The sequence below is a fragment of the Epinephelus fuscoguttatus genome, linkage group LG11, assembly GCF_011397635.1.
Source record: "Epinephelus fuscoguttatus linkage group LG11, E.fuscoguttatus.final_Chr_v1".
Classification (NCBI taxonomy): Eukaryota; Metazoa; Chordata; class Actinopteri; order Perciformes; family Serranidae; genus Epinephelus; species Epinephelus fuscoguttatus.
The window spans coordinates 5,603,184-5,628,370 of NC_064762.1; the positions used below are offsets into that span (position 1 = coordinate 5,603,184).

The window sequence follows — 25,187 nt, forward strand, 5'->3', positions numbered from 1 at the left end:
TTATTTGAGCTTTAAAAATAATCATGTCTGCTGCAGGTTTATAGGAATAATTCAAGATTTTGAGTAATAGGCCTATTTCCTGCTTGGAAGTGAGTTTAAAAGATTGATACCACTCTCATATATGTCTTAAAAAAATAAAGCTACACCCAACAGGCAGTTTAAGTAGCTTAGCATAAGACTGGAAACTGGTTAACAAATTGAGCCTCGCGTTACTTCAGGCAGGACATGATGTCAAGCTCAGCTCACATCCCAGCTACATCAGTTGATCTCAGGAGATGCTTTGCAGCCTGCCTTTGTCCCAGCTTCTCCTTTTCATGTTGTGTTTGACTTATAAATGTCATTTCTGTTTTCACTGATGCTGCTGTGTTCTGTTCCTGGAGGGTCTTTGCTGCTGCTCTCCCTGCCTTAAGCTTTCCATGTAGGCGCATGGAAGGGCAGAGAGGTTTGCTTGTTTATGCCTGGAAGAGGCTTTCTGCATAGGCCTGGGAAAGGCAGAGGGGCCCCAGAACAGAGCCATACCGCCACCTATAATACTGCAAATGGAAATAAAGTTTTCTTTGACTAAAGTTGTCCAAAGGCCATGTTGCATACAAACGCAAGTCATTACATGCATGCGTAAGTTCAGTACGAAACACCACATTACGTGTGTAGGTAAGATAAGGTACATACTCATTTCAAGCAAAACCATGATTCTTTGCCTAAACCTAACTGATAGGAACGCTATTTTAGGACATGCTCCTGTAGGTTGTTACAGGTAAGTATCACACGGCTAATATGGTCGAATGAGTCGGAGGACTTGTTGGAAGCGTTAGATGAGAAGATTGATTCAGTTCTCATTTATGCTGGTTGGCACAAGGGCCTGTCATAATAGTGTGCACTGGGGCCCATCCTAGCAACTGTACAGCACTATTAAGAGGTAATATACTGTTCAATTTTAAGTTCATTTTTGCGATAAAAAAATGTATTTTTTTAACATCACTGACTGCCAATTTGTGCTTTGTTTTAAAGAAAAGTATCAGTTCAGGCACTGGTAACATTTTAAAAGAATTTCAACACTGGTTTTGAAAAATAAACATGACAATACCCAACTTGCTCTTAACCAGAATGTGAATAAGCATATTTCCCAAAATGTTAGACTTTTCCTTTTAAGCTGCAGCAGACATGATTATTTTTAAAGCTCAAATAAAGCCTATGTTTATGTTCATTTCAATTAAATTTCCACACAAATAAAAATTCTATATTTCATGCTGGATTATCCCATTTCAGATGTTGTGGCAAACGATGGATTCTCAGGGCGCAGAGCTGTCCAAATGCTGCTTTTAGAAAACAGAATTAATATCTCAAATGTTGGCATACTGTTGCTGCAGGCAACACTCGGAGCAGCGGGCATCAGAGAGAAACACTGGGTCAAAAATGTTTTTGAATTCAAATGTTTCCTGACAATAAGTTGCTCTCGTGTCATTAAAGCGGCAGCGATGAGGCACTTCCCCCGGCACTGATGCCCAGAAACTTTCTCTCAGCCATTAGTGCCTTTTCAGAGGGAGACTCACTGTGAGCAAAATTATGATTATGTAACGCTGGTGTTTTGGGGGAGAGCTGAATGCTATTAAAGGCTGGTAGAGCAGCTGGCAGAGGAGGGACGAGAGAGAAGTCTGGTGAGAAACACGCACACACAGATGCAGACGCATGTAAGCTCTCCTTACCTCATATCAACTATACATCCCCCGGGGGCACAGGTACACAGCGCATGAATTATGTAACGAGCCAGGAGGTTACTACATGTGTGTGCGCGCACACATGGTGTTTGTCTTTTTATGTGTGTGTGTGTGTTAAAGGACAGACGCAGACAGACAGACAGACCGTCATCTGTCAGGGTGTAGATGAGCCCGTGTCTGACAGCCAACGAGCCGGGAGATAATGGACAGGTTTAGTGCTTCCTGTGAAATTGGGCCGGCGATGATTTTAGTGAGCCGGTGGGGAGCGCTTCTCGATCAACCCTCTGCCTCCCTCCATCGCTCTCCCTCTCTAATCTCTCTGTTCATCTCTCTCTCCCTAACCCCCCCCCCGTCTCACCGTCTCCCTCTCAGTACGCCTCCCCCTCCCTCAGTCTCTCGTGGCTTCTCAGCACTGTCTTATCGACTGACACAAATACAGCTGTGTGCATTTTCTGCGACTGTGTGTGTGTGTGTGTGTGTGTGTGTGTGTGTGTGTGTGTGTGTGTGTGTGTGTGTGTTTTCCCTCTGCATGGACCATCTCCCGCATGAACTGCAAATGGGTTTCACAAACACTTATCAGGACTGACTTCCTATCTCTCGCAGAGTGAAAAATAATATTCCTTGTGCCAAAAATAGTCTCTTCAACAAGTCTATTGAGATGCCCGGTGTCTTCACAGCCTCATCTATATCCTCCTTTGTCTTCGGTACATCTGTCTGTAAATGCTCAGAAACACGGGAGCGTAATTCAGCTCCCTCACATCCAGTAAACTGTTTATAAAGCCTTGTTGCTTTTCGTTTAAAGGTCAGTTCACCCAAATCACCATAAGACCAAGGTTTTGAGATATCTTTGTCTGAGATTGCTGCTGCAGAAGTGAAAGGAAATTTGTTTGTGCACTGAAAAATGACATTTTTCCAGAGAATTCATAAGCCTCTGCATTTCAGCCTTACTTTTCATACTGCGACACAGTACTGCAGTGTGGACATTTTCTACAGCCGTTAATAAAGTCCTGCTTTTAAATGTTTTGTTAGATTCACAACCACTTTTGGGTGTTAAGCGTTACAAAATATCACGTCACTGTAATCACATTATATCTGTCAGTTACGCAGTCATGTAAATGACATAACAGGTACTAATCAAACAATTACGTCATTACTTGCGTTACATAAGTTCTTCAATCATGTGTATAATAGGCAGATAGAAAAAAATCATCAAAAGCAAAGCCATCCACCGTGCCTGTGGAGAGGCTCTCAGCCTTGTGATGACTCCGAGGATGAACAGGTTGTCTGACGATTTGAGAATGTCCTCCTCATGAGATATAACCGCTGCTTTAGTGATGAACACGTCAAATATGCTGGTCTAGTCTGCTGTGAAGCTATGTCTCATGGAGCAAGCAACTCGAGTGAGTGTGTTTGAACGGGTTTGGCTGTTAAATGCAGTACATATGCCATTTAAAGGAACAGTCTGTAAGATTTAGGGGGATTTAGAGGCATCTAGTAGTGAGGATGGCAGATTGCAACCAGCTGTAACTTGTCCTGGTTAGAATTCCTTCAGTGTTCATAGCTCAGGGTTTTTTTTTTTACACAGAGCAGAATTATCCGTAGAGGTCTCTTCCTCTCCAAAACAAACAGACCAGGTGAAAACACTAAATAAAGCAGTTCCATGTTACAAATCAGTGTTTCTCTTACACTGTTTGGCATGTCTGACATAAGGTACTCGCCCAGCACCTGCTAATGTGTCCTCACCTATTCCCTCTGATAACTTGAGGTCCAGATGTTCAGGGGGGTTTTACCGGGAGCCAAATTACCCACAGAGCTCTCTTTCTCTCCAAAACAAACAGACCAGGAGATTTAAACCGATAAAAACACTTAATGAAGCAGTTTCCCATTAACAAATCAGTGTTTTTTCAATGCTCCCATCATGGAGAGGCTGCTAACTAAGGTGGCCAATGGTAAAACAAGAATGTCCTTATCTAGAGCAACATGGTGGACTCCTTGGACCAAGACCTCTCTTCCTATAAAGGAATATCCCCCTAAATCCTGCACACTGGACTTTTAAGTTTTCCTTTTAAGTCTGTCATCATCTAATGGTGTCAGGAGGGCCAGTATCTTATATTATTTTAGTCAGGCCCATAGATATATTATTTTGAGGCAAATAATACCATGAACCATGTGGTGTAAGGCCAACCTCTTTTATATACACTGTTATAGTTTAATTTTGAGGCAGTTACAGCCTGCTGCAGTGTGTCTGGATTTTCTGGCTGGACAGCCACAGAAAGGTCCACAGCCTGAGATCAATGCCAAAAAAAAGTCAATTTATTTAGGACATCCATGCACAAAAAGAAGGGTCCTCAAAGTGCAAAGAAAAATAATTTTAAAAAAAAGTGAATAAAAATAGCAGCAAACGTTTCAATCCTGGACTATAATCATTGCTACTGACATGAGAGCTTCACAGAACAGAAACAGACACAGACAGATTCCTATCAGGTGTGGTGAATCAATCAGCTGGTGCCAATAATTAGGTGTAGAAACCTGACTACCAAATCACAATGATCTGTCATGTGCTATTCTATGTACTATTCACAACATCCTCAAACACCAATGTATGATAGCAGAACATAAAAACAAGTACTGACCCCAACACTGTTCACAACCACCTTAAAATAGTGCTTCAGTTTTTTTAATATCCTCACTCATGGAAGTGATTTTCTCATTTGATTAAAATTACATCCTGAACAACAACAGAACATGTCGTTATTTGTTTTGTTTGGACCTGCTCGCTCGCTGCATTGCTCGAGGGACAGAAATGTCGGCCCCTTCACTTTTGTCCAAACACATCTCATCAACTGTTGGATGAATTGGCACAACATTCATGTTCTGTTCGAGGATGAATTGTGAAACCACAACTCCCAAAAAGTTGGAACGCTGTTTTAAATGTCCAGAAAAACAGAATGCAATGATGTGAAAATCCCTTTTTGACATACAGTGGGGTTAAATAAGTATTTAACATGCCAATTTTTTTTCCTTTCAACATTTTTCCAATGCAGCTGTTTACATAAAGTTACTGACTCAAGCGAGGGAGTTCAAGTAGGGTTCTTGTTCACGAGTGAGGGTAGAATAGAGCGTGAAATGGATCGGCTGTTTGGTGTGGCTTCTGCAGTGATGCGGGCTCTGCACCCGGCCGTCGTGGTGAAGAGGGTGCTGAGCCAGAAGGCAAAGTGATTGACTTACTGGTCCATCTATGTCCCAACCCTCACCTATGGTCATGAGCTCTGGGTAGTGAACGAAAGAATGAGATCACGGATACAAGCGGCCGAAATGAGTTTCCTCCGTAGGGTGTCTGGGCTCAGCCTTAGAGATAGGAGGAGGAGCTCGGACATACGGAGGGAGCTCGGAGTAGAGCCACTGCTCCTTCACGTCGAAAGGGTTCAGTTGAGGTGGTTCAGGCATCTGATCAGGATCCTCCTGGGCGCCTCCTGTTAGATGTATTCCGGGCAGGTCCAACTGGTAGGAGGCCCCGGGGCAGACCCAGAGCACACACTGGAGGGATTACATATCTCATCTGGCCTGGGAACACCTTGGGGTCCCCCAGGAGGAGCTGGAAAGCATTGCTGGGGAGAAGGACGTCTGGAGTGCTTTGTTTGGCCTGCTGCCCTGTGACCTGGCCCAGGATAAGTGGATGAAAATGGATGGATGGATAAAGATTTTGAAACATTACAATCCATAGAAACTATGAGCAATGAAGTGGAATGACACAGGAATAAAGTATCAAACACACTAACTGAAAGCTATTTAATACTTGGACAGGCCTTTGTTTTCAGTGCCAGTTTCAAAATGCTTCCTGTTTGAAGAAACTAATCTCTCCCAGTGTTCAGATGGGATTTTGGCCGAATCTTCCACAGACAATTTTTAAATCTCAAGTTTTTAGGGGCCTGTTTGTGAAGCTTAAGAAAGAATTTCACTTTGAAAACTTTAACAATTAGTGTCCTCAGTTCCCAAATGCTCACTGAGGGTTATTAAAAGAAAAGGTGATGTAACACAGTGGTAAACATGCAGCTGTCCCAACTTATTTGGAACATGTTGCAGGCATTAAATTGAATTACAATAAACATTAATGTTTGAACATTAAATATCTCGTCTGTACTGTATTCAGTTGAATATATTTCATAAAGGATTTGCATTCTATTTTTATGTTTTACAGTGTCCCTTCTATTTTGAATCGCAGTTTGGTGATCCCCTGACTCACTTTGTATCTTCCTTCATCATCAGGACACAATTTAATGTGTTTACTTTATGACCAAATACCTGCAAAACTAATCAACCTCTGCTGTACCTGTGTTAGTTTAATTTTGAATGTCAGATGTTAGCATGCTAACGTACTAAACTAAGGGTAGTGAACCTGGCAAACATTACATGTTATCACGCTGACATTTAGCTCAAAGCACAGCTGTGCCTACAGTCTCACAAAGCTATTAACATGGCTGTGGACTCTTAGTCTTGTTTTTAAATGTCACAGCTAATATAAGCCCTTTCTGGGCTTTTGTCCTCCGCCTGTTTTATTAACTAATTTCGACTAAAGAAATAGGCCCCTTACAGAAACTGTTCACAGTGTGTTCTATGGAGTAACTGGGACACTGCTTTTGGAATAATAAAGAATCATTGAGGAGATGTGGGTTAATAATATTTTTTTAAATTCTATTCACCTCTGTTACATCATGGTGGACGCAGATATTAAAGCCCCAGAAAACTCTGCTGCAGATCTAACATCTTTCTCTATATAATATAATGACCTAATAAGCAATGGTCAAAGTTGTAATTTAACATTTAGAAACTTTATCTGCTTCATCACAAAAGTTAGGTTTGATCAGATTTGTTTGACAGTAACTAAAAATAACTCACCAACAGTCATGAGATTCAGTTGTGACTAGACTGGTGATTATGGCAGTTCATCAGTGGTTCTCAACAAAGGAGTATGGCTTCAAACAGAGCACAGATTAAGGGTGCTTTCACACCTGCCCTGATTGGTTCAGTTCAGTCAAATTCAAGTTCATTTGCCCCCTCAGTGCGGTTTGTTTGGGCAGGTGTGAACACAGCAATCACACTCAGATGTGCACCAAAACAACCGGACCGAGACCTTCTTGAAGAGGTGGTCTCAGTCTGGTTACAAACGAACTCTGGTGCGGTTGGTTTGTGGTGAGAAGGTGTTCCGACCTGGATGTGAAGCAACTGCAGTCACATGACACATTGTTTGGGTTAAACATGAGCATGTTACAGTCCTGGAGGATTATTAATGTGCACCTCCTCCTGTACTGCCTTAATATGCACATTCAGCACATCCAATGCATCAAAACATTGTTTTCTAGTTGGAGCCGCGCCTCATTTTCAAACTGTATGCTTTGACTAAAATGAACAATGACAGCAATATAGTCCACGATGAGCAGCGCTAAAATCAACCTGCGTAGTTGTCCCTCCATTGTCACATTAGAAAGTGTCACATTTATCTTGCAAGTGTACTCTTCTTCAACGTTTGCTTTACTTCCTGGATTTTTCCCACATGGAAATTCTGACCAATCAAGAGCAGCTTTCTCACACAAGGCATTTGATCTGGTCCTCTTGTAAATGCTGCCGTGAGAACACGAACCAACTCTAGGCAATTATACAACTTTGGAACAACATGAGTCCCTGATTCAGACCAAAGGAGACGACTCTAGGGCTGAAAGCAAGTTTCACTTTCAGTTCAGTACCCTTTCGGAAATGGTTGTATGTTTAGGAAGTCATGAGCATACGACTGGATAAATGAAACTTGGATTGTACTGCACAAGTTGTGTAAGGGTTTGTAAATTAACGTTTTGATGTAGTGGACCCCTATGACTTCAATTCATCAAGAATTTTCTCAGTTTTTGGATTCTTCGTTCATCGTGGAGGCATGCGAGAAAAGTTTTCCGCTGGAACAGGGGGAAGTATTCCTGCCCAATTAAAGCAAGTTTAAAGATTATAAAGAAATAAATTTACAAGAATGACCAAACTTTTATTTACCAGAAAAATGTCACTTACAGTAAGAAGCTAATTCAGAAAACAAGGTTTCAACTATTTGCATGGTTAGAAACCCTTAGATGTAAGTGAGATGCTATTTCATAATTTGGGTGAAGTAAACTTTGGAAAACAAATTTAAAAAGTCTCTTACTATCTCACATCTCTTCCCACATCCACATGGAAACACACACCACACTCCACCCAGCTCCCTCCAGTATTCACCCAGCGTCCTGCTGACAGACAGGTCTCCATCGACTCGTGGACTCCAGGGTCCCGCGCCCAGACTGCTCTATCGGGAAATTGACAGCAGAACAACTACTCGCACAAATGACGTATCAGCCGAACGTGCGCGGTGGGTTGAGAGCACCATTATGGAGGTGGAGGACGATAAGGGTGAAAAGCGATAGAGCAAGAGCAAGGTGGAGAACATGGAGTGTTTCCATAGCTACCTAATTGGACCCCCCGCCCCCACCCCTCTTCACCTGTTCTCCACCATACTTAATTAAAGTACATCGTCCTCTTTCGCTCCCTCTGCTGTTTCTGGCCCGTCATTTCAGAGGCTGTTCTTATTCTCCTCGCACCACATAAAAAGGACATTGTGTGAAGAAGAAAAAAAAAAAGTTTTGCTGCTCCAATTACCTTGTTGTAATCTTATCTAAGCTCCTGGCAGCAAGAACTGAAGCTTCTTTGTCCTATTTCCTCCTGTTCCCTCGCACGCTCTGGTGGGACGCAGGAAGCTGGAGAGGATACCCAGCACCTCATCCTCCGTCTTTCAGAGAACGTCTCGTGTTTATTGTTCTACCTCCGCCTGTGACTGACCGCACATTTCCACGTCCCTGTACTGCTTTGTGATGACGACTGCTGTTTGGGAATCTTTATCAGAGACAGCGGTCTTATCTGGATCTGTAGCTACAGTGTACAGTATTGGTATATTTTAGTGATATATTTGTGTTATCGTAGTGTTCCAGTTTTATACAATCAGATATCCGCCGTGTTGATGCAGGAATCAGATAGGGGAGGATGTGAGGGAAGGTGTTTGTTTAGACAGCGGCCGCAAATTTCATCATAGCCGCGTGTTTGTGTTTTCACTTGTTTGCCGTCCTTGACCCCAGCCTGAGGGGTCCCAGACTCGGTGACTAAGCTGTTTTATCAGAGTGTGAGAGGCTGCGTCAGCCCGTGTTGCCCCGCAGGCACAGCTGCACTTCTATCACCGCTGCGTGTTAAAACCTTGTTTTGCTGTCTTTTCTTTCCCCCGCCCTTCCCTTTATTCATGTTTTATGTAGAGTGTGGTCAGTTGTGGATTCTTGGCTGAGTTTTGTAACCCTCAGAGCTGTGTAACCAGACAAAATCCATTGTGAGCCTCCAAGAATAGCAAGGTTGGTCTCAGAATTATAACGTTTTCATCTAACACAGACTGTATCTCAATGTTGTTTAAGCAGAAACAGCTTGTTTTCCACGGCGAAAGGCCAGGGGGATAAGAGCAGAAGCAAAGTGTCGGAGAGATGTTGAACCCCCGCAGCAGCCCTTTGAGGCTCGCCAGATGAGAATGAGGTATACCTGGATGACTTCTCCAAGCACTCAAACCCCGCTGCTTACAGCGGGTCCACGGGAGAGAGGCAGGCAGCGATGGTGAGAGTTTCTGTGGGGAAAAAGAGAGAAAGGTTTTTCCTTTGAGAGCATCCTGTTATTATTCTGCCTCAGGCGCCGAGCAGAGAGAAATGAGTGTTCTGTGTTTATGGGACCTAACACAAAACATCATGTACACACCGTTATGCTGGCACACACACACGCGGGCTCAGAAAGACAGGCAGAGGCATATCAATGAGATGAAGAAGGTAAAAGAAGAAAATAAACACGTCAGGCAGAATGTGAGGAGGACCAATCAGTCGCGACTTGTTTCTCAAGGGCTGAAATTGAAGCTGACGCCTCTGATGGTTGCAGTGGAATTTCAGATTGGATTTCAGTATGTGTAAATGACTGCGAGGTGGTCGTATAACTTATGAAACAACTGCACAAAGTCACTTAAACGCTGAAGTCTGTGTTTTTTGGCTATGATTGCAGCATGGATGGCAGTGTCTCTCTGTTGGTCGGTCAGTCCATCGCTTTGGTCCAAACTGAAATATGACATACCTCATGGTGAAAATTACCACCAAATAACTTTGAGGTTCTTGTACTTTAGATGAGTATTTCCTCCCTACTACATCACAGAGACCAATACAACATTTACTTCAGTAAATGTATCTGACAGCTATAGTTACTATTTACTTTTAAGATCGAGGTTTAACATGAAACATATATAAGCTCAGTTTAGAATTAACCAGAGGTTGGACTCGAGTCATGAAATTAATGACTTCAGACTTGAGCAAGTAAAAAAAAAAAAAAATTGGACTTTAACAGCAGTGACTCATTACCTCACTTGGACTTGAGCCTTTTGACTTGAAAATACTTGATACCTTCCCCCCAAGCCTAAAGATAAAAGTATGTTATTTAAAAAGTGGTCCACAAATAAATTAACTTCCCTTCATTTCCTGAATCAACTAAAGTTAACACTATTCATTCCCAGCAAGACGACACTTAATTCACCAGATCCACTTTGTTTTAAATCAATCTGACAGCATCCAATCAAGATGCAGGAGAAAATCATGAAGAACAAATGTTATGTCACTGAGTAGCAGTTGGAAAAATGATACCAACAATACAAAAACTATACGGTCACCAAAACAAAGACCAGAACAATTGTAAAACAAAGATATGTTTGAGTTTATGGAGTAAATGTATGGAATGGTTTACAAACAGAAATGAAAGTGTGCAATACACATTTGGTTAACAAATATAAAAGTGAAGTATGAAGACCAAAGTGTACATGAAATGTGTTTGGGATATTTGGGCAGACAATAGACCTTTATAATGTATATAGAGTTAGTTTCTGTCAGTTTCTTATTGCTCTGTATAATTTCAAGGGAGCTGAAAAAAATAATAAAAGTTAAAAGGGTAGGTTTAACAAGCTAAGGCTTCAGCCTACACCTTTTTGGTCCGGTTTTGTTTCTTCTGTTTTGTTGTTCATCTTTTTTTTATACTATTAAAAGCATTAACTTAATGTTTATTAGTTGTCTATCTACCAGTGTATTTGAGTTTTATAAGTTAGAAAATGACCGAAATAAAAAAAAAATCCACAAAGTAAAACTTGAAAATTAGATGTAGATGAAAAATCTTCCAACTTTGTTTAACACTTAGAGTTGCACAGAGAACAGTAAGTCCAGGCCAATATTAACATATTGAGCTAATGCTTGGCTAACGTTATTAATCTGTTGTTTAAATGGCTTTAAATTTGGGAAGGTACATTATGATTTGTTTGGAATTGAAAGGTTTCTGACTTGGGACTTGCCTGTCTTGAGTGCAACATCTTGAAACTTACTTGTGATTTTAAAACACTGGCTTGGTCCCACCTCTGAACTACCTACAGTAACTGTATAAAAAGTAGTCAAAATTGTCTTTATTTTGAGCAGCTACAGCATAAAATGATGCTTACACATTAATTCAAATAACCTAAACCAACAATATAATGCCATACTGACAGGGCTCTGCTGCCTTATAAGTACTTTTTTTTTTAATACTTTAAATGCACTCTACTTCACTTTTGTACTTATACATAAGATTTTTAATGCAAGATTTTACTTATAGAAAAGTAATTTTACCCTCAAGTACTGCTAGTTTAACTTAAGTAAAAGATCTGAATACTTGTCATAGTCAGAGATGGGCAAAAATACATCAAAATGTATTTTGATACAAAATACAAAATACCCCTCAAATAAATGTATCAAAATAAAATACATGTATTTTGTGTTTTCAAATGCAGAAAATACTTTTTTTCTTTTTCTTTTCAGCAGCGATCCGCAGCTCTGTAGGTCACTCGGTTGGTTGGTTGGTTGGTTGGTTGGTTGGTTGGTCGGTCGGTCGATCCACAAAGCTTTTTGTGAATAACTCAAAAAGTCTTTGACCAAAAATGCTCAAAATTTGCATACTGCAACTAGAGACCATGAGTAACTATACCAGAAAGAATGCCCACGATTCATCCATAGGTGGCGCTATACTAACCAATTCAAATCTTTCAAATCTTTTTGTGAATAACTCAAAAAGTCCTTGACCAAAAATGCTCAAAATGTACATGCTGCAATTAGAGACCACAAGTAACTATGCCAGAAAGAACAACCATGATTCATCCATTAATGGCGTGATAGTAGCAAATTTGGTGGCAGCTATTGCAAATCTGTGCTTGTTTTCTCACAATTTGGTGTAGGCTACCCTAAAATATTATTTATTGATTCAGATTTAGATTCAGACATCTTTATTGATCCCACGTGAGGCAATTCATTTGTAGCATACTCATCCCAAGCATCAACCACAACAACATACAGTTTCCTATGTTATGCACAGTCCAGTAAAACAGACCACTAGGTCATTGAAGGGCACATTGAACGGCCCAAGTTTAAAAATATTTAAAAAAAAAAAAAAAAATATTGTTGCATCCAATATCATAAGAATGTGTAGCCTATTATTTTTGTATTTTTAGTATTTTAAATACAAAATTACTCCACTCAAAAATATTTTGTTACAAATTACATTTCCTTGTTATCGGCCTTATCAAATACAAATTACAAAATATTCAAATGTAATTGAAATACATATTTTAAATACAAGTAACAGAAATACTGCCCATCCACGGTCATAGTGACGTTCATGGCCCCAAGAGGATGAATCAAACATGGATTCGGTGGCTTTTCTTTGATTACCATCATCAATAATTTGGTCTATGACTAAACTTAATAACATTCCCATCAGCCTCAGCTGTACTTTGTTTTTATTAATTAGCAAATGTAAGCATGCTAACACACTAAAGTAAGATGATTAACATGATAGCACGATAGAGTACACCCACCTACATGTACCAGCCAAAATTATACAGGAGAGTATACACACTTCCTCCTCAGAGACCTACCCATCTCTCTAGTCATACACCCACTTCACCAACTATCACTGCACCACTGGTGACATTGAGCCTTATACCCGCTTGACATCACATGTTAGCATTGTCATTGTGAGCATGTTAGCATGCTGAAGTTTGCTTAAAAGTGTTGCTATTGCTGCTGTAGACTCGGAGGACCAGAAACAAAACACACTTACAAAGTAAAGGCAAGTTTATTTATACAACACATTTCAGCAACAAGGCAATACAGAGTGCTCTAAATAATACATAGAGACAAAAGAAACACATTACACTGTAAAAGGACGACAAAATACAATTAACAACAGTCATCAGTGGGCGAGAGAACAGGAAGTAGAAACAAGCTTAAATTGAATAAGATAAAATAAGAATAAAAGTTAGAGCGCAGTACACTGCAACTAGAGCTAGTGATAAATAATTATCTGATTATATAAAAGGCAGCTGCAAACAGAAAAGTCTTTAGCCTTGATTTAGAAGAACTGAGAGCTGCAGATATGTGGTGCATAAAAACTAAACGCTGCTTCTCCATGTTTAGTCTTGACTCTAGGGACAAAAAGCAGATCTGTCCCAGAGGAGCTGAGAGGTCTGGAGGGTTTATGGTGTAGCAGAAGATCAGAACCATTCACTGCTTTATAGACCAGCAGCAGAAGATTGTAATCCAGTCTCTGACAGACAGGAAGTCAGTGTAAAGACCTCAGAACTGGAGTGATGTCATCCAATTTCTTTGTCTTAGTAAGGACTCAATCAGCTGCAGCTCGATTTTTTTTTTTTTTAGGGAGACCTGTTAAGACACCGTAAGAGTAGTCAGGTGTACTCAGGATTAACACATGAACAGTCTTTTTAAATCCTGCTGAGTCATAAGTCCTTTTATCCTTGATATATTCTTAAGCTGTAATTGTCTTAATCATTCATTCATTTTCCATAACTGCTTATCCTGTTGGGGGTCACAGGGGGGGGGCTGGAGCCTATCTCAGCTGACACTGGGTGAGAGGCAGGGTACACCCTGGACAGGTCTCCAGACTATCACAGGGCTGACACATAGAGACAGACAACCATTCACACTCACATTCACACCTACGGACAATTTAGAGTCACCAGTTAACCTGCATGTCTTTGGACTGTGGGAGGAAGCAGGAGCACCTGGAGGAAACCCACGCTGACACAGGGAGAACATGCAAACTCTGCACAGAAGGGCTCCCCCACCCTGGGTTCGAACTGGGTACCCTCTTGCTGTGAGAGGGGCAATACCAACCACTGCATCACCGTACCACCTAAAGCCTAGAACACATTACACGATTTTCACCCTGATTTTGTGTCGCGGAGACTATCGTAATCTTTTGAGTGTTCATACCTGGCGACATGTGTTTCTGTCAGCGGGAGTCTCACCAACTGCATTATGACCTGTGTGTGCACACCACAAGATTTCTCCACCGAGCCCTCGCCGACAGAGCCCCAGATAATGCGGTGATGTCACCAAACTTGGAGATGACACATCATAAAGGCATGGATATTCTTTATTATTCTGGGTCCAAACACAACGCGCTCCCCGTGATGCTGTGGACGCCGCCATTGTTGTTGTTGCTTGCCAGCTGGCCTGAATAGTGTTGCCAGATCTTGGGAGAGAAACAAGCAACCAGGGCTATGGACACAAGCCCAAAAGAAGCGACTATCATGCGTTTAAATAACTTATTAGATGGATATATACAGAGGAAGGTGACGTTTAGAGAGCAAGCCCAAATAAGCATCTCCACTTAAGAAACAAGCCCAAAGTCGCAGCTAATAAGCGGACCTGGCAAGTCTCAACCCTGCAGCTTGTCCTCCTCACATTTCTCCCGTCCTCCTGCGTGCTGACGTGGGACGTATCCCGCCTCTCATTGGCTGATGCTCTTTCTCAGTCATGTCACACTTCTCCAGTTTTCTAGCATGCCAGATATCCAGTCCCAGTCTCAGACGAGGGGGCGACTTGCTCGTAGGCTTGTTCACACATGAGGACTCGTCGCGGCAGACTATCTGCCGACTCACCTCCGACCCAAGGTGGCTCTCAAGATCCTCTGCAATGTCAAAATCGTGGTGAAAATTGTGTAATGTGAACTAGGCTTAATTGTCTCAATGTGGTTGTTAAATCCAGGTCTGAGTGTAAGACTACACCCAGATTTCTGGTTTGGTCTGTGGTTTTTAACATCACAGATTGAAGCAGAGTGCTGACCTTAATCGTCTCTCTTTTGCACCTTAAACTGTTGCCTCAGTTTTGTCGTTTAAGAAAATTCTGGCACATCGTTCTGAATAATTGTTTTATTAAAACCACACATAAACTAACATTTATAAAAGAAGAATGGGCACATCTCAGTCATACTTCAAACCAGGCGTGCACATGGTTTTGGGAAAGATTGAATATAAGGTGAGAGATGTAACCAAGTAAAATATTGACTACATTTATATGCACAAGTATTCCTTTTTTGCCTTAATCCGGAAAAAGACGATATTCCTTTCTAAGACAATAATTGTGTTTACATGCAGCCGTGCAGACATCAGCATACCCTGACATCATTTATCACATCAAAATATGGAAAAGTGGAACAGCTTGAGCCGCTTGTGCTGTGGTCTTTGCATCAAAGTAGGATTTTCCGAACTTTTCCACTGGTGGCGAACTTGTTAGACTGTGCGACATCAGCCTCTTTCATTCTTTCAACCACCTCCTTGAACAGATCGGTGTTGTGTTATTTGCTCGTATCCAAAAACCTGTTGATATTCAACTCTTTCATAATGTTTAAAAGTAGGTGTGGTTCTCCTCCTGACCAGAAATGTGGGCTTTTCGTTTGGGCATACATGTCTACCCCACAGCCTTACAAACACTCTGCTGGTTAGTTGGGCGACTGTGGCTCAAAGGTAGAGCGGTCCGATCCCTGGCTCCTGCAGTCCGTGTCTGTGACATGTCGAAGTATCCTTGGGCAAGATGCTGACCCCCAGATTGCTCCCAATGGCTCTGAATGGTTACTCCGTACCAAGTGGCATCATATGGTAGCCTCGGCCACCTGTGTGTGACTGTGTGTGTGGATGGGTGAATATGATGTAGTGTAAAAGTGCTGTGAGTGGTCAGAAGACTAGAAAAGCGCTATACCAGTGCAGTCCATTTACCATTTACCATTTAGTTGTGTAGCTGAAAACACACCCAGGATGCACAGAGCTAACAGTAAACAGGCAGGAGGCCATGTGGTGCAAACTGCTGTAAACACACACATATTAAACCCTAATAATATGAGCATAACCCCCACGCTGCAGTCATAAATCAGAACAGACAATATGCTGTTTACATGACTCGAATCAAATCCAAAATATCATCATAGTCAGAATAAAAGTGGAATATTAGTGTGCATGTAAATGTAGTCGGCGCTTGCTGTTTCACTTTGTGTTGTGCAGTCGACAGCGTTCTGTAAAATGTCAATCAAATGCGCATTTATAAACTTAAATTATTTATGGCTGATGAGTTTTATAATTCGTTTTATTTCCATTGGAGCCATCTGTTAATGATCCTTTTATTCTATCCTGGAGTGTGAAGCACTTTGTAGCCTGCTTCAATATGAGCTCTTTAAATTAATCATTGATCATGCTTCTGACGTTTAATAATGGTGGTTGAGATATTACTGTGGTGATGTTTTATAGGTACATGTGATGAAGTGGTGCTGTGGGCTCTATTAATAGCCACAGATGGGCATAATGACAGCTGTTTCTGACGCTGTTGGAGGACCTCGTCGATGTGACACAATCAGTGAATTGGACTTCTTCTTTTGCGGTTCGTGTTATTGACCGGTGTAACGAGTGGTGGAGTGGGCGTCTTGAGGGAGTATCAATATGCACCAGCATGTTTAAGATTCTTTCTAACCCCTTTTATGGAGAAGTGTGGGTACAAGGCTCATGCCCAGCTCCACCATGATTGTGATTTATAAAGCAGAGCTGTGTGTGTGCAGCTTTATAAGCCCCTGGTCCTGTTGTTACAGAGCATTATGAGTTGAAGTGTAGTAGCTGAAAACATAATGCAGTGCAGCTCATTCAGAGTGTCAGCCCGCGGAGCAGCAGAGGCACCTCTCGCCTCCAGAGATGACCTGTTAATTAAACATGTCGGACTCCTCTCAGCAGCGGGAGGACAGGCAGAGAGAAAAGGGGGAGGTGGTTTCTGCTCCGCGAGAGGAGCTTTTAAAGCCTCCGTCGCCATTATTAAGGCGTCAGACGTTCCTCCTCCTGTTGCCCGTTTCCAATGAGGGATGTCTGTCCGCCGTGGCAGAAAACAGCGAGGACGGCGGCTCACGGCCAAGTGTCTGTGCATTATTCATGCTGCTTGTAAATTGGCCAGCTGCAGTCTGCTCGAGAGAAATTGCTCTGAGTTTGAAATACACTTCCTCTTCCCACACAGCAGGGCTGCTGCTCGCGAGCTGCAGGTTTCCAATGGCATTGTTCCGCACAAACCACTGTTTCATTTTGTTTCCCATCATCTATAATTCTACAGCGGTGCTGCTTCAATGCCTCTGTTTTCCTCCTGTGCTATATACTGTATCAGATTGAATTATACCGTATGCACAGTATGCAGTATCCCACCTGTTCACTCATGTATTTCCAATACATGTGCACAGTGTTTTTTTCTTTTCTCTCCTTTGTGAATCTATGGATGTGCCAGGGGGCGTAATGCAATTGTGAATTATTGGGACTTAGGTAACTCTTTTATATTGCTGCCAAGCCCAAACATATTTTGGAGTAGAACCCAATAAAGCCACTGTGATTTATGAACTCCGCTTTCTCACTGGTTTGCCATCCATCCTCTACTTTTTTTTTTTCTCCAAAGCAATCTTGAGAATGGCACATCTGTAAAGTGATAAGGAGAATGTTGATGATGATTTTTGCATGCGGCCCAGGGACCGAAAGGGGGAGAAACAGAGAAGAGAAAAACAAATTGATGCCATTATGCTGAATGGAAATTTCTGCTGCGTGTGAGAATGACATTCAAACAATAGCTCCGTGTTTTCCTTAACAAAAATCTCTCCTCTCCTTCCCTCCCTCCCTCTCCCTCCTTCTCTTCCTCTCATATCTTTAGATAACAAATACGCCCCTGCAGTGAGTCTAAACGGTTTTATATTCATCCTGGGAGGAGCCTACGCTCGAGCCACCACTATCTATGACCCAGACAAAGGCAACATCAAGGCCGGTCCCAACATGAATCACTCTCGGCAGTTCTGCAGGTAAGAGATTATTAATGTAGCCGTGCCACATGTAAGCTAAATCCCTCAGCCTGGAGTTTGAAAGATCTTTCTAAAAGCTCAAATTGCAGGTCTGTTTTGTGTCAAGCTTCAAAAACACTCTGACATTATTACACAGCCTCAAAAAACTATGCAAAACTCAAGTTTATTAGTAATCTGTCAGTCTTTGTGTCATAACACAGGTAAACGGCCGCACAGGGGAAATGTATTCAGGCTGGTTAATTAAAACTTGAACAAAATGGGCTGACGTGTTTCCAACACGCTGCATTTTGGTTGTGAAACTTCTCCCTTGGTAGAAAAATAGCTTCTAATTTATGGGCTTGATTTTTACAATTGCTTGATCAGTAACACCGTTGTCTGTCACGCTGAGAGAAACAAGGCACATCCGGTCCAATAGCAGAGACTCGGCTTGATTTAATCAACTTTCTTTCAAAGCTCTGAATTATCGCTCATTTGTATTTTGGGGTTTATTTGCGCATGGAAATCTGAGTGTTTCTGTTTAAAAAACCAAAAGCCTTCAGTGCACACCCTGGGGTTCAAAATCATGTGTTTTTAACTTGCCCGGTCAGGCAGGTGAGTCATAAGTCTACTTACTCCGAATCCATATTTACTTGCCCCTGTTCAAATTGTGTTTATGAATCCCTGCTGGGGATAGCTGTGGCTGCAAGCATTGTTTTTGAGTTGTCCATCTCATTCTGGTGAACACAATATCTCAAGAACCACTTGAGGGAATTTCTTTAAATTTCCTACAATTGTCCACTTGGACTCAAGGGTGAACTGATGAGATCTGAGTCTTTAAATGTCAAAGGTCAAGGTCACTGTGATCTCAAAAACATGTCATTGGACATATTTCATTTGCTACACTATGACATTTTTACATAATTTTTATGGCATTATATACTGTAACTTTTTTTCTAAATTAAATGTTATGGAATAATAAAAACAACATTTTATATGAATTGTTGTGGCAAACTATACTATGACATTTACTATGATTTTGGACGACATGCCATACTATGACTTTTTTTCATGGTTTTGGACGACATGCTATACTATGACGTTTTTTCATGATTTTGGACGACATGCTATACTATGACTTTTTTTCATGATTTTGGACGACATGCTATACTATGACTTTTTTTCATGATTTTGAACGACATGCTATACTATGACTTTTTTTCATGATTTTGGACGACATGCTATACTATGACTTTTTTTCATGATTTTGGACGACATGCTATACTATGACTTTTTTTCATGGTTTTGGACGACATACTATACAATGACATTTACTATGATTTTGGACGACATGCTATACTATGACTTTTTTTCATGGTTTTGGACGACATACTATACAATGACATTTACTATGATTTTGGACGACATGCTATACTATGACGTTTTTTCATGATTTTGGACGACATGCTATACTATGACTTTTTTTCATGGTTTTGGACGACATACTATACAATGACATTTACTATGATTTTGGACGACATGCTATACTATGACTTTTTTTCATGATTTTGAACGACTTGCTATACTATGACTTTTTTTCATGATTTTGAACGACATACTATACTATGACTTTTTTTCATGATTTTGGACGACATACTATACTATGACTTCTTTTCATGGTTTTGGACGACATACTATACAATGACATTTACTATGATTTTGGACGACATGCTATACTATGACTTTTTTTCATGGTTTTGAACGACATGCTATACTATGACTTTTTTTCATGATTTTGAACGACTTGCTATACTATGACTTTTTTTCATGATTTTGAACGACATACTATACTATGACTTTTTTTCATGATTTTGAACGACATGCTATACTATGACTTTTCATGATTTTGAACGACATACTATACTATGACTTTTTTTCATGATTTTGGACGACGTGCTATACTATGACTTCTTTTCATGGTTTTGGACGACATACTATACAATGACATTTACTATGATTTTGGACGACATGCTATACTATGACTTTTTTTCATGGTTTTGAACGACATGCTATACTATGACTTTTTTTCATGATTTTGAACGACATGCTATACTATGACTTTTTTTCATGATTTTGAACGACATGCTATACTATGACTTTTTTTCATGGTTTTGAACGACATGCTATACTATGACTTTTTTTCATGATTTTGAACGACTTGCTATACTATGACTTCTTTTCATGATTTTGAACGACATGCTATACTATGACTTTTCATGATTTTGAACGACATGCTATACTATGACTTTTTTTCATGGTTTTGAACGACTTGCTATACTATGACTTCTTTTCATGATTTTGGACGACATGCTATACTATGACTTTTCATGATTTTGAACGACATGCTATACTATGACTTTTTTTCATGGTTTTGAACGACTTGCTATACTATGACTTCTTTTCATGATTTTGAACGACATGCTATACTATGACTTTTCATGATTTTGAACGACATGCTATACTATGACTTTTCATGATTTTGAACGACATACTATACTATGACTTTTTTTCATGATTTTGGACGACGTGCTATACTATGACTTTTTTTCATGGTTTTGGACGACATGCTATACTATGACTTTTTTCCATGATTTTGGGTGACATGCTATACTATGACTTCTTTTCATGGTTTTGGACGACATGCTATACTATGACTTTTTTTCATGATTTTGAACGACATGCTATACTATGACTTTTCATGATTTTGAACGACATGCTATACTATGACTTTTCATGATTTTGAACGACATGCTATACTATGACTTTTCATGATTTTGAACGACATGCTATACTATGACTTTTTTTCATGGTTTTGAACGACATGCTATACTATGACTTTTTTTTCATGGTTTTGGACGACATACTATACTATGACTTTTTTTTCATGATTTTGAACGACATGCTATACTATGACTTTTTGTCATGATTTTGAACGACATGCTATACTATGATGTTTTTTTCATGATTTTGAATGACATGCTATACTATGACTTTTCATGATTTTGAACGACATGCTATACTATGACTTTTTTTCATGGTTTTGAACGACATGCTATACTATGACTTTTTTTCATGATTTTGAACGACATGCTATACTATGACTTTTCATGATTTTGAACGACATACTATACTATGACTTTTTTTCATGATTTTGGACGACGTGCTATACTATGACTTTTTTTCATGGTTTTGGACGACATGCTATACTATGACTTTTTTCCATGATTTTGGGTGACGTGCTATACTATGACTTCTTTTCATGGTTTTGGACGACATACTATACTATGACTTTTTTTTCATGATTTTGAACGACATGCTATACTATGACTTTTTGTCATGATTTTGAACGACATGCTATACTATGATGTTTTTTTCATGATTTTGGACGACATGCTATACTATGACTTTTTTTCATGGTTTTGGACGAAATGCTATACTATGACTTTTTCATGATTTTGGACTACATACTATACTATGGCTTTTCATGATTTTGGACGACATACTATACTATGACTTTTTTTCATGATTTTGGACGACATGCTATACTATGACTTTTCATGATTTTGAACGTCATGCTATACTATGACTTCTTTTCATGGTTTTGGACGACATACTATACTATGACTTTTTTTTCATGATTTTGAACGACATGCTATACTATGACTTTTTGTCATGATTTTGAACGACATGCTATACTATGACTTTTTGTCATGATTTTGAACGACATGCTATACTATGATGTTTTTTTCATGATTTTGAATGACATGCTATACTATGATGTTTTTTTCATGATTTTGGACGACATGCTATACTACGACTTTTTTTTCATGATTTTGGACGACATGCTATACTATGACTTTTCATGATTTTGGACGACATACTATACTATGACTTTTCATGATTTTGAACGACATGCTATACTATGACTTCTTTTCATGGTTTTGGACGACATACTATACTATGACTTTTTTTTCATGATTTTGGACGAAATGCTATACTATGACTTTTTTTCATGATTTTGAACGACATGCTATACTATGACTTTTCATGATTTTGGACGACATACTATACTATGACTTTTTTTTTTTTCCATGATTTTGAACGACATGCTATACTATGACTTTTCATGATTTAGGACGACATACTATACTATGACTTTTTTTTTTTTCCATGATTTTGAACGACATGCTATACTATGACTTTTCATGATTTTGGACCACATACTATACTATGACTTTTTTTTCCATGATTTTGAACGACATGCTATACTATGACTTCTTTTCATGGTTTTGGACGACATACTATACTATGACTTTTTTTTTCATGATTTTGGACGAAATGCTATACTATGACTTTTTGTCATGATTTTGGACGACATGCTATACTATGACTTTTTGTCATGATTTTGAACGACATGCTATACTATGACTTTTTGTCATGATTTTGAATGACATGCTATACTATGATGTTTTTTTTCATGATTTTGGGTGACATGCTATACTACGACTTTTTTTTCATGGTTTTGGACAACATACTGTACTATGACTGTTTTTAATGATTTTGGACGACACGTTTTTCATGAATTTTTTTTGACATACTATATGATTTTTTTTCTTTACTGTGACATTTTCTATGGCAAACTATACTATGAAACTCAATAGCTTGCTTAACCATGACGTTTTTTAATGAAATTTTGTGGCAGTGTACACTATGACATTTTTCCATTAACATACCACACCATGACATTTTCTAAGGCAAACTACACCATGACACTTAATGCCATGCTTAACTTGGACATTTTTTGTGAAATTCTGTGGCAGAGTATACTATGACATTTTTTCATTCCCCGACATGCCCTGTGTATTTTGGCAATCCTTACTGTTCCCTGACACCTGTAACTTATCCACCTGTGGACGCAAAATGGCTGATAAAGGGAGATAAATGAAAATTACAAACAGTAAAATCACATCCTAATATCCCAGGCAGCTCGAGCCACTGAGGTGTGCAGTTTGCTGGATAATGAACCCACTCTTTTCCAGCCCTTTTTTTTTTTTTTTTTTCTCACGGCAGAGGCTGAGAAAGAAAGAATCATGCGCAAAATACATTTGGGAAGCAATTACAGGCAGTGATCTTATGTGTAGAATGTATAACATAAATCATGTTGTCAGAGTTATTGATAAGCTGCACCAGCACACGCCAGGCAGCTGTTCTGCTACATTTAACTAAGTCTGACACGAGAGAGGAAGAGATGCGGGGAAGGAAGGGGGCAGAACAACAAACACACAGAGCTGCCAAAAGAGAGACACACTCAGAAACAGCACTATCTACAGTGCATGCTCCTGCACACAAGATGAAGTCTAGCAGGTCATCGTGCAGGAGAGCTGATATTCTCCCCTCGCTGCGTCCGGCCCTCTGCAGGGCCCGCACCTCCCCTCTGTTTATCAGGAAGAGCAGCTCCAAGGCTTTGCCCCGCGCTCTCTCCATTTCGGATCAGCTGTGCTTCCTCTCTGAGTAGATTTAGGCTTTATGTAATAATCTGTTTCGTTCCCAACAGTGTTGTGAATTTGTGCAATAGGACTGCATGTTGCTCATTCTGTGTGTGTGTGTCTGTGTGTGTGTATCTGAGCGTGCACCTTATGTAAATGCAGATCGTTCCAAACCCCAATAGGAGTACAAAGCCCTAATCAGCTTACAGCCCAAGTTTTAATCCTCTCCGCACACAAACTCCTGTTTCTGTTTCTCATATCAAATGAGCACATTTGTAGAGATATTTGCTTTTTCATTAGTTTTCTCTCTCGCCCTCAAGAGGTACTGTAATGTCTGTGTGTTTTTTCTACTCCTACCTTGCAAAGTAGCCTTGTTGGGCATGTTGAGAGCATGTGTGAGTGATGCGAGACAATTTGAGGCGTGGCCCCTGGCGCAGCAATCAGCACGTTTATGGAGATGTTGTCTCCTAACTGGCTTTGTTGCCTGATCCCGACTGACAATAAGAGCAATATTCCCCCTGCTATGAGTCATAGATATCTCACATCACAGCCACATTAGCGCACACTTGCTTTCACCTACTTATCTTCCTGACACTGATTATCGCTCATTATTATTTGTTCCTAACAGTCAGTCAGTGCATTCAGTGGGAAGCAGCAGCAGCAGCAGGAACACAATGGAGCTCTGACACAGCTGTAAGAGAGGCAACAGTTAATAAAAGGACAGTTCATCCCAGAATCAAAAACATATATATTTTCCTCTTACCTGTAGTGCTGTTTTTCAATCCACGTTGTTTTGGTATGAGTCGCTGAGTCTTGGAGATATCAGCCGTAGAGATGTCTACCTTCTCTCCAAAATAATGGAACTAGATTGCACTCGGCTTGTGGAGCATAAAGTGCCAACAAAAACGCATTTGAAAAATTCAACAGCAATGTCTCTTTCCAGAAATCATGACCTGGTTACTGAAGATAATCCACAGACCTTGTTGTGTAGGAACTATTGTCTTCTACTGAACTACACCCACCAACTTTATCACTGTGCAGAAGTGAGCGTGAATCTATTCATGGACGAGAGGCTTGTGCTCATGACCACACACACACATATATATACATACAATTCTGCATTGACTGTGTCAGCCTGTTGCCGCCATATTGCATTTTAATGAACTCCAGGCTTTAACAGATCTGGGGAAAACTACATTCTCCTACTGTGCACCTTGGGTATGGAACAATCTTCAAAAAGCTTCAAAATTAGAAACAGTTATCCATTGATGAATTTAAGGGTATCATAAAGTAACTGGTGACAGAGACGTGCTTCTTTCTCTTGAGGGGCCTTGTTAAATGTTGTATTTGTTGCATTTTAAATGTGTTCTGATTGGCTGCTACCTCGACCAGGTCTCTCTTGTAAAAGAGATTTTTAATCTCAATGGGACTTCCTGGTTAAATAAAGGTTAAATAAATAAATGGTACATTTTTTTCTGGATTAAAGGCATGATAACACTGATGTTTCTCAACTGATTTCAATGAGATGAGTTTTAGTATTCATGGATTGATGATGATCTAAACGTAATCAGAAAGAAGTTTTGTCTTTGGTTAATTAGACTCTCAATAGTTAGGCCATAACCACTGCTGGATTCTTAAGAACGTGTGTGTGTTAATGAACGTTAATATTATTTAGTGGAATTCATCATCA

At 40.0% G+C, this 25,187-nt stretch overlaps 1 protein-coding gene across 7 annotated transcripts in view; it reads left to right on the forward strand.

Annotated features, from left to right (window-relative positions):
• The window catches only part of LOC125897062 (kelch-like protein 29), a 425,780-nt gene that overhangs the window by 397,991 nt on the left and 2,602 nt on the right, over nt 1-25,187 (forward strand). For all 7 annotated transcript variants that reach the window (XM_049590111.1, XM_049590112.1, XM_049590113.1 and 4 more), the window contains one exon: nt 17,831-17,975. In XM_049590111.1, the coding sequence (XP_049446068.1) occupies nt 17,831-17,975 (145 nt within the window). The remainder of the gene's footprint in view (nt 1-17,830; nt 17,976-25,187) is intronic.